The sequence below is a fragment of the Carassius gibelio genome, chromosome B25, assembly GCF_023724105.1.
Source record: "Carassius gibelio isolate Cgi1373 ecotype wild population from Czech Republic chromosome B25, carGib1.2-hapl.c, whole genome shotgun sequence".
Taxonomy (NCBI): Eukaryota; Metazoa; Chordata; class Actinopteri; order Cypriniformes; family Cyprinidae; genus Carassius; species Carassius gibelio.
The window spans coordinates 19,286,212-19,296,946 of NC_068420.1; the positions used below are offsets into that span (position 1 = coordinate 19,286,212).

At 37.6% G+C, this 10,735-nt stretch overlaps 1 protein-coding gene across 1 annotated transcript; it reads left to right on the forward strand.

Annotated features, from left to right (window-relative positions):
• Positions 1 to 4,917: 4,917 nt before the first annotated feature.
• On the forward strand, positions 4,918 to 10,735 carry LOC128013793 (NLR family CARD domain-containing protein 3-like). The gene is made up of 5 exons (XM_052596970.1): positions 4,918 to 6,679; positions 6,792 to 6,965; positions 9,246 to 9,419; positions 9,992 to 10,038; positions 10,121 to 10,735. The coding sequence occupies exons 1-5, from the start codon at positions 4,962 to 4,964 to the stop codon at positions 10,657 to 10,659; spliced, it is 2,652 nt and encodes an 883-aa protein (XP_052452930.1). The 5' UTR covers positions 4,918 to 4,961; the 3' UTR covers positions 10,660 to 10,735.

Here is a 10,735-nt window from a genome sequence, read left to right on the forward strand (position 1 = left end):
GATGCGTGTAGGTCATGTTATGGATATTTTTACCTCAATTTCTGCATATGGCACCTTTAACTACTATGTACTCACATAAAAAAGTAAGTACAATGTACTTATTGTGTTCATGTTGTATTGTAAAACACTTTTGCTGCTACTGAGGTGGGATAGGGGTAAGGTTAGGGAGAGGGTTGGGGGTATGGGTAAGTTTAAGGGTGGGTTAAGGTGTGAAGTATGGGTCAACAGTTTAATTATAAATGTAATTACAGAAATTAAATACAGATGTAATTACATGTCGTTTTTAAAAAATATAAGTACAATGTAAAAACATGTATGTACACAATAAGTACATTATACTAAATTATTAACTAAAATGTAAGTACATAATAGTTAAGGCCACTTAATATAAAGTGGGTCCGAATTTTCATCTTTTTTTTTCTTTTTTTGTGAGAACTATTCCTTTTTAATGTAAACATAAAATAAAGCATGTTTAGGCCTGTGGCTGAAGGCTTACACCTGAACAAAAGTTGATGTAGTAAGCAAGTTGAATTTGTAATTTGTTGTTGTGTTAAGTTTAATTTTTCATTCATATTATGTGTGTTCAATCATTTAAACCAGCTTAACAAAACACAACTACTTTCAGACTCATCTTTCAGAACACACGTTATCATTCAGTTGTGAGTAACTATACACTGTCAAATCCAAAGGCTCTTCTAACAAACTGAATCCGGTTCATGGACTTCGATTTGTACACCACCAGATGTCACTAACTCATCATGTTTCTCACTACACAAACTGATGCACATCACATTCAACTACATTTCCCATACACCACTTCACTAATCACACACTTGTATCCAATTAGACACACTACTTGAGAGTAGTTGCGAAGTATGCATTTACTCATTTCCCAAAGTCTCCTTGAATGTTGAACTGTCAATACAACAGAATAAATTGAGAGAATCACATATGTAAGCTGACATCATAAATAGAAAACTGAAAAATTAATTTTCTTGTTTCCTGCAGCGCGAGCTGGAGGTGTAAGTCAATGTGCTGAAGCAGGATCTGGAAATGACATCAAACTAATCTCTGAAACTGCTGCTAAAAACAAACCAGATGAGTCCATAAATATTTATACAATACCCAAATGTTATTATATTATTAAATATAATTACAGATGAAGGCGTTTGAGACACTTCATCAGTTCCTGAAGGAGGATGAGGAGCAGAAGAGTCAACATTCAACACTGTCATTAGTGCTGGCAAACAAACAAACAAACAAACATCCCTTATTTGCCATATTACACAGCATACACATCCTGAAAACTAGTATAATTTCCATTCATATTGTCTGTGTTGAGTTACAAACAACACAACAGCTTTGAGACTCACCTGAGATGATGATGATGATGATGATGATGATGATGATGATGATGATGATCTGCACCACTAGAGGGAGAACAAGACGAGAAAGAGACAAGAGTCAACTTTGACCACGAGACTAAATGAAAGTAAAAGAAAGGATAATATTTTGAGAGTTTTATTCTATGCCTGGACTTTTAAGTGGCAGCACAGTGCGGTAAGTTCAGAACTTGTTCTTTATGTAACCACATACAGTAGATGTGTAGAAATAAGTTGGTAATGGTAATTGTGATGGTAAGTTATTGGGAATTTAAAGATATTTTGATGCCTGAAATTTTTTTAACTTTTATACTGTACTAACTATACTATTTATCAGACAATATCAATAGACCAATGATTGTTGATTATCTTGCACAAATGAGAGATTATGAGATGCTTGTTAAAAGTCATGATGTGCACTATGGAATATGTATTTTATATATTTGTTTCAGCTTATAGTACAAACAAAGTAGAGCTGAGTTCTGCATTTCTTTTGTATCACAGGTACGACATTATAAATAAACTTATACTGCTTATCTACTGCAGGTAAATATCCATAATTGTACCGTCACAAACATTAAAAGCTGAATGAACAGTGAGGAATGGAGAAAAAATTTAGCTAGTATTTATAAATGATTACATACAGTATTGTTCAAAATAATAGCAGTACAATGTGACTAACCAGAATAATCAAGGTTTTTCGTATATTTTTTTATTGCTACGTGGCAAACAAGTTACCAGTAGGTTCAGTAGATTCTCAGAAAACAAATTAGACCCGGCATTCATGATATGCACGCTCTTAAGGCTGTGCAATTGGGCAATTAGTTGAATTAGTTGAAAGGGGTGTGTTCAAAAAAATAGCAGTGTGGCATTCAATCACTGAGGTCATCAATTTTGTGAAGAAACAGGTGTGAATCAGGTGGCCCCTATTTAAGGATGAAGCCAACACTTGTTGAACATGCATTTGAAAGCTGAGGAAAATGGGTCGTTCAAGACATTGTTCAGAAGAACAGCGTACTTTGATTAAAAAGTTGATTAGAGAGGGGAAAACCTATAAAGAGGTGCAAAAAATGATAGGCTGTTCAGCTAAAATGATCTCCAGTGCCTTAAAATGGAGAGCAAAACCAGAGAGACGTGGAAGAAAACGGAAGACAACCATCAAAATGGATAGAAGAATAACCAGAATGGCAAAGGCTCAGCCAATGATCACCTCCAGGATGATCAAAGACAGTCTGGAGTTACCTGTAAGTACTGTGACAGTTAGAAGACGTCTGTGTGAAGCTAATCTATTTTCAAGAATCCCCCGCAAAGTCCCTCTGTTAAAAAAAGGCATGTGCAAAAGAGGTTACAATTTGCCAAAGAACACATCAACTGGCCTAAAGAGAAATGGAGGAACATTTTGTGGACTGATGAGAGTAAAATTGTTCTTTTTGGGTGCAAGGGCCACAGGCAGTTTGTGAGACGACCCCCAAACTCTGAATTCAAGCCACAGTACACAGTGAAGACAGTGAAGCATGGAGGTGCAAGCATCATGATATGGGCATGTTTCTCCTACTATGGTGTTGGGCCTATTTATCGCATACCAGGGATCATGGATCAGTTTGCATATGTTAAAATACTTGAAGAGGTCATGTTGCCCTATGCTGAAGAGGACATGCCCTTGAAATGGTTGTTTCAACAAGACAATGACCCAAAACACACTAGTAAACGGGCAAAGTCTTGGTTCCAAACCAACAAAATTAATGTTATGGAGTGGCCAGCCCCATCTCCAGACCTTAATCCAATTGAGAACTTGTGGGGTGATATCAAAAATGCTGTTTCTGAAGCAAAACCAAGAAATGTGAATGAATTATGGAATGTTGTTAAAGAATCATGGAGTGGAATAACAGCTGAGAGGTGCCACAAGTTGGTTGACTCCATGCCACACAGATGTCAAGCAGTTTTAAAAAACTGTGGTCATACAACTAAATATTAGTTTAGTGATTCACAGGATTGCTAAATCCCAGAAAAAAAAATGTTTGTACAAAATAGTTTTGAGTTTGTACAGTCAAAGGTAGACACTGCTATTTTTTTGAACACACCCCTTTCAACTAATTGCCCAATTGCACAGCCTTAAGAGTGTGCATATCATGAATGCTGGGTCTTGTTTGTTTTCTGACAATCTACTGAACCTACTGGCAACTTGTTTGCCACATGGCAATAAAAAATATACTAAAAACCTTGATTATTCTGGTTAGTCACATTGTACTGCTATTATTTTGAACAATACTGTATTTTCTGTGAATACACACTACAAATGATGTATGACAGTTCCTCACACAAGCTGATCTTAAGTTACCTTTGAGTTTGAGTTTATCAGGAGCTATGTGATTTCTTTTAGTTATTTTACTTGTGCAGTCCCAGAATGCACTAAATTGAGTTGATCTGAGTAAAAACTCATTGTGCAGAACATTATCATTTGTACTACACAAAACTGCACATTTTGCTAAACAGGTGAATATCCAAAGATACTGAAAATAGTCTGGTTTTAACGGTGTATCTGTCTATTTAACTTTTTCTTTTTAACTTTATCTTTTATAATGAATTTTTAAATCAGTGAGGGATATGTTTACCTCATTTAATCTCGTTACTTTAAAGGAGCAATACAGAAGTGCTTACATCTGTTGTGAGATTATTTAATTAAAATGTGACATTTATATATATGAAATTAGAATTGGAGGAAAGTGCTTCCAAAATGAGTTTCCATGAGAAAACAGAGAATGAAGAAACCTCCAGTGACTCCAGGTATACCATCAGCACTTTTGCATCTTTTCATGAATGTGATTTAATTTATATCTCTGTAACTCAGACAGTAGAGCACAGCTCTCACAATGACAAGATCATAAGTTTAATTTGATTAGGCACTATACATATAAACAGCACTATACAAACTTTAATCTTGGGATTGTTTGCATTGGCTGATGTCTGTCAATGCTGTGTCCAATAAACTGAATGTACTGAATACTGAATGTTAAATAAAAGGGGAAAAATCATTAAAGGACAATGCTTATCTCTTTATGAAATAGTGCAAATTTGTATCTTAAAATACAATAATACATTGTGTGTCTCTCTGTGTGTGTGCGTGTGTGTGTTTATGTTTATATGTACTATGGATACTTTTTTGTCTTTTGTCACTATCAGCAGAAAGAAGAGACTGAGCTCAGAATCTGCAGGACCCGGCAGCACTGTGTCTGTGAATAGTACACATTCCATGCCTTTACACCCTTCATTCAGTGATGGAAAAGGGACCTCTGCCCCAGAGTCAGTATATTTAGCTAATGATTTACTGCAGTTTCATTTAAGAAACCATAATGGACACTAAATGTTCTCCAAAATATTCAACATATACTATCCCCATTGATATGTTTCTGATAATCTTCAACAGCCATCATAATTACTGTAATTTCCATTTTGGCTGTTCTTTCTTTTAATTTCAGCAGTCTGGAGAAGAATGATAGATTTGCATCCCACAATCAGACTAACATCAGACAGGAAAGACCTGAAGCAGTCCTGCAGAGCGTCAAAGAACACAAAACCAGCATGAAGAAGAAATATGAACACTTATTTGAGGGAAACAAACTACAAGGAAATGAAACCCTTTTGAACAGGATCTTCACACAGCTCTACATCATAGAAGGAGAGAGAGAAGGAGTGAATGAAGAACATGAGGTTTTACAGATGGAGAAAACACCCAGAACACAACACAATCCAATCAGCTGTAATGACATCTTTAAACCATTACCTGAACCAGGATGTGAAGAGAAAGATAAAATCAAGACTGTTCTTACTAAAGGCATCGCTGGAATTGGAAAAACTGTCTCTGTGCAGAAGTTCATTCTGGACTGGGCTGAGGGAAAAGATAATCAGGATGTAGATTTCATGTTTGTGTTTCCATTTCGAGAACTGAATTTGATTTTAGATCATCAGTACAGTCTTCACAGATTTCTGCTGGACTTTCATCCTGAGCTTCAAGATTTGGACTCAAAGATTTACGAGGAGTGTAAAGTTGTGTTCATCCTAGATGGTCTGGATGAAAGCAGAATCACGCTGATGTTCTCAGATGATGAGAAAGTTTGTGATGTGAATGAATCTTCATCAGTGGGTGTGTTGATGTCAAACCTCATCAGAGGAGATCTGCTTCCCTCTGCTCTCATCTGGATCACCTCCAGACCAGCAGCAGCCGATCAGATCCCCTCCAAATACATTAACCGTGTGACAGAAATTCAGGGATTTAATGACCCTCAAAAAGAGGAATATTTCAGGAAGAGAATCAGTGACCAGGATCAAGCCAGAATAATCATCTTACATATCAGAAGAGCAAGAAGCCTCCACATCATGTGCCACATCCCCGTATTCTGCTGGATCTTATCCACTGTGCTTCAAAACATCCTGAAACAAGATCTCAGTGCAGAAATCCCTCAAACTCTAACTGAAATGTATATCCACTTTCTGCTGATTCAGATCAAGAGAAAGTCTGATGAAAGAGTTCCAGAGAAACTCCTAAAGTCCTTCAGAGAAGTGATTGTAAAACTTGCTGAAGTGGCTTTCAATCAGCTGATGAAGGGCAATGTGATGTTCTATGAGGAGGACCTGATTGAAAGCGGCATAGACATCACTGACGCATCAGGGTTTTCTGAGATTTGCACTGAGATATTTAAGGAAGAATTGGTGATTCATCAGAGGAAAGTTTATTGCTTCATTCATCTGAGCGTTCAAGAGTTTTTTGCTGCTTTCTATGTGTTTTATTGCTATTTAAGCTGCACAATGAAAGCCCTGAAGGTTTTTGATTTAATGCACAAATTGCATAATGGTGCAGTAGATAAAGCCTTAGAAAGTAAAAATGGACACCTGGACCTGTTCCTGCGGTTCTTGCTGGGCATCTCACTAGAGTCCAATCAGAGACTCTTAGGGGATCTGCTGACACACACAGAAAACAGCTCAGAGAGCATCAGTAAAACCACACTTTACATTAAAGAGAAGATCAAAGATGGAAAAGCAGTCTCCACTGAAAGATCCATCAATCTGTTCCTCTGTCTGCTGGAAGTGAAGGATCAGACTCTGTCCAGAGAGATTCAGGAGTTTATGAAATCAGACAAACACTCAGAGAAGAAACTCTCTCCATCTCAGTGCTCAGCAATCACCTACATGCTTCAGATGTCAGGGGAGGTGCTGGATGAGCTGGATCTCAAGAAATACAATACATCAGATGAAGGTAGAAGAAGACTGATATCAGCTGTGATCAACTGCAGAAAAGCTCTGTGAGTGTTTATCCCATGTCTTACAATTTTTAGAATGTTCTGATCTGTTTAACAGCAATTAAATAAAAAATGAATGAGGTTAAGAATTTAAATATTTTTTGTTGTGTTTCAGTCTTACTGGCTGTAATCTCACCGATGAACATTGTAAGATTGTGTCATCCGCTCTACAATCGTCAAACTCTGTCCTTAGAGAGCTGGACCTGAATAACAATGACTTGCAAGATTCAGGAGTGAAGCTGCTCTCTGATGGGCTGAAGAGCCAAAACTGTAAACTGGAGATACTGAGGTCTTTAGAACATCACACATCCATAAATTCTCAAGATTTCTCAAGGCAGCAGGTCTTTAACCCTCTTGGCGCCATGGTCGAGTTTACTCAACAAGATGCGGCACTGAATAAAATGGCCGATTTTGTCAAATAGGGTGTCAAATTTCATGCAACCTCCCCCGCACCAGATAGAAGACATATAATACTTCATCTCTGACTCAAAAAAACGTCATGGTCCTAAACAATATCTTCGAGCTAGAGCGCATTGAATCAGTGCGAAAAAAAAAAACGGAGCTAGTGTGAGAGTGAGCCATTTTATCTGACCAATATTGTCAACATCAGCAAGTATTGGCATAAGATTATTATTATTAGCATTATTATTATTATTATCTTATGGCATCAATAAAGCTTCAATGAAGCCACAATGATTTGTTGGGACTTCTATTCACGCACACTGATTCTGAAGGGGAATATCTGCATTCAGAAGATGACGGGGATACTGAAAGTGAAAGTATAGCCCTACACCAAGCACAAACGGTGAATCCTTTGCCCAATGGTCCTTTGCCAAATGTCAGAGGTGTGAACAATGTTTGCCGGGGTCAGAGTGTTTATTGCGAAATTAGCAGGCGTGTTTATTGTTGCGGGGACGAGGCGGGAGATTTTTACCGTGCTAGACATTTATATTTGTCTTCTGACCGAACCTCTCCGCAATCGCGGCGACAGTATTGTAGTGGAGACTTTGTCTAATGCCACTGGGTATGTTAGACGAGGTCGAAGTATTGATAGGACAGTTAGGATGCAAGGTGGGGAGTCGCAATGACACTGACAGTAGTCAGAGCTGTGCACACTCGAGGCAGATCTGGCCGTGCTGCTCATAGCAGAAGCAGAGGCGATGTGACACGGTGTAACGGAGGCACGGTACAACTCTATATTACACTGGCTGAGGCGGCCAAATATGGACAGGATTCCGGTAAGAGAATCAGGGTTGAAGAAGAGATTCTTCACAAAGATGCTTTTTATTTAACAGTCTTTGGGTTGTCATCTGCACTAGTCATTCTTTGGCACTGACATCTGTATTAATGGTCTAAAAGAATAATAAAGAAATAGAATTACAACCATATTCTGATAATCATTTACACACTAACATGATAATCAAACATATGCAAATAAACACTGATTAAACACTCAAGTCTGCATCTTTAACATTAACAGCAGCCTAATATATGCAAATAAACATGGCATAGTTGTGCAATGATGCGATATTAATGTAAACACAAGTCTGACGCAGAATAATAATACAGCTGATGCTAATACAGATTAGCGTATTTCTCTCGAGGGAAATTACGGCCGCTACGGCGCTCAAAAGTCGCCGATGGTAAACGCAAAACAATCACGGGACATCAATAAGATACTTAGACATACATATGCAGATGTACTTACATCAAGGCATAAACGCATTATACAGAACAAAACAAACAAAACGTGCAGAGATGACCGTTCACCAAACCGTCCTTTGTGTGTCACACAGTAAATCAGTCCGTGTTGATAATGATTTACACAGTTTGTTTACTACTTACTATTTACCTGAGCATTCAGTATTGTGCAATATAGCACACAGAAGGTGAGGGACATTTTTTGGAGAAAATAAATTTTATTATTTAAACGTGACTTTTCATGAAAATTCTATAATTCAAGATGACCACCCCCATATGACGTTCAAATATGCAAATTAGATGGGAAAATAAAATCACTACATAAACATTGGGTCATCCTTAATATTTTTATAATTGACAGAAAGTCTCTATCTTTTATACATTTTAAGATATAGCCTTTTAAAATTAAGATGTCAAAATCAAACGTTTTAGGAAAAAACCTCTGGTGCCTAAAGGGTTAAGATCAATTGTCACCCAACACTTTCCCTCTTTCTGCCCAGTTAATTCTTTATAATCAAGCTTACGAGGGAGATGGTGTCAGGTTTGGGAGGTTTGCCTAAAGACTTGATGATGTCCGATTAAAAAAATAAAAATAATCTTTCTGCAATGTCTATAGATTCAACTAATATAATATGTCTGCAAACTATATTACTTTTTGTGACCAAAGTTAAGCACAACTTCAATATTTGATTGATTGTTACATGATCTTTCTTGTCACTTCAGAGTATTTCTGCATATTGTTTTATAAGACGAGAAATCCAGTAAAGACATGCATACTGGTTTAAAAACTGAGATCAACAATGATTCCTCAGGTATTTGAGAGTCAAGGGCTTCACAGATGGTGTAATCTGTTGATGTGTGTTCGTAGGTTGTCTGGCTGTATGGTGACAGAGGAAGGCTGTCGTTATCTGTCTTCAGCTCTGAGCTCAAACCCTTCACACCTGAGAGAGCTGGATCTGAGCTACAATCACCCAGGACAATCAGGAGTCCAGCTTCTCTCTGACAAACTGAAGGATCAAAACTGCTCACTAAAGATACTCAAGTATGTGGGGTACAAGTTTAGAAATACTGTGTGCAGCAAAAGCCCACACTTCACATTTCTCAATGTACTAATTAAATCCATATCCTCAAATAATTTATCTATCCATTTCAGACATTCTGTAGACTAAGAGTAAAATTGCAAGTTTGTCAGCTAACAATCATTAGAGTATTAGTAGACCGTCTGCTTAATATCTGCTGTTCCCCAACAGACAATCCACTGACTATAAGTAACTTTGCAAGTACATGTCAGTTTATTCTGTTAACACCAGCCCTAACCTAACAGTCTACTAATACTCTAATCAGAGTTAGTTCACATGAAGTTGAAAAGTTATATTTAGTTCAATGTCTAAAGTACACTATCGGAAAAAAGTTGTAACTCATATTTCCTGTAAACCTGTTCACTATGGACTGAATATATTAAAACACTGAGACAAACAGCTCTGTAAACTGCCTTGTAACAATATTTATTGAAAAAAAAATGATATACAAATTAACTGGGATCATTACATTTAAGGACTGTATGTGAATAACTATTCCAGTTACTTTATGCTGTATGTTTGTGTGTCATTTTAGTTTTGAACATGGGGAGCCTTTCAGGATCCAACCAGGACTGCAAAAATGTAGGTTTCTGTCCGGCACACTCTTGCACATTTTATGAACACAAACAAAATTATACAGCTGTTTATGTCTCTCTGGGTTTAGATTTCTGTGATCTCACACTGGATCCAAACACAGCAAGCACTCAACTCATCCTGTCTGTGAATAGAGAGGTGAAATATGTGGATGAACACCAGCCATATCCTGATCATCCAGACAGATTTAAATATATTCCTCAGGTTCTGTGTCGAGAGAGTCTGACTGGACGTCATTACTGGGAGGTTGAGCGGACTGGCTGGGCTCGTGTAGCAGTGGCCTATAAAACAATTGACAGGAAGGAAGTGACTGTTGGAAAGTTTGGATACAATGACAAGTCCTGGTGTCTCTTCTGCACTATTGATGGATTTGTTTTCTGGCACAACAATAAGAGCCACAACATCCCTGCCCCTTCACCCTCTAAAAGAGTAGGAGTGTATCTGGACTGGCCGGCTGGCACTCTGTCCTTCTACAGCGTCTCTGACACACACACACTCACACACTTACACACATTCAACACCACATTCACTGAACCCCTCTATGCTGGATTTAAGGTTTTTAATTCTTCACTGTCACTGTGTAAGATCACACAACAGACAAACAACTGACTGAGTCATGGTCCTATGTCTGATTATTAGAAGATTTGATTTATGGAGTTTATAATGTAAGAATTTAACTACAGAA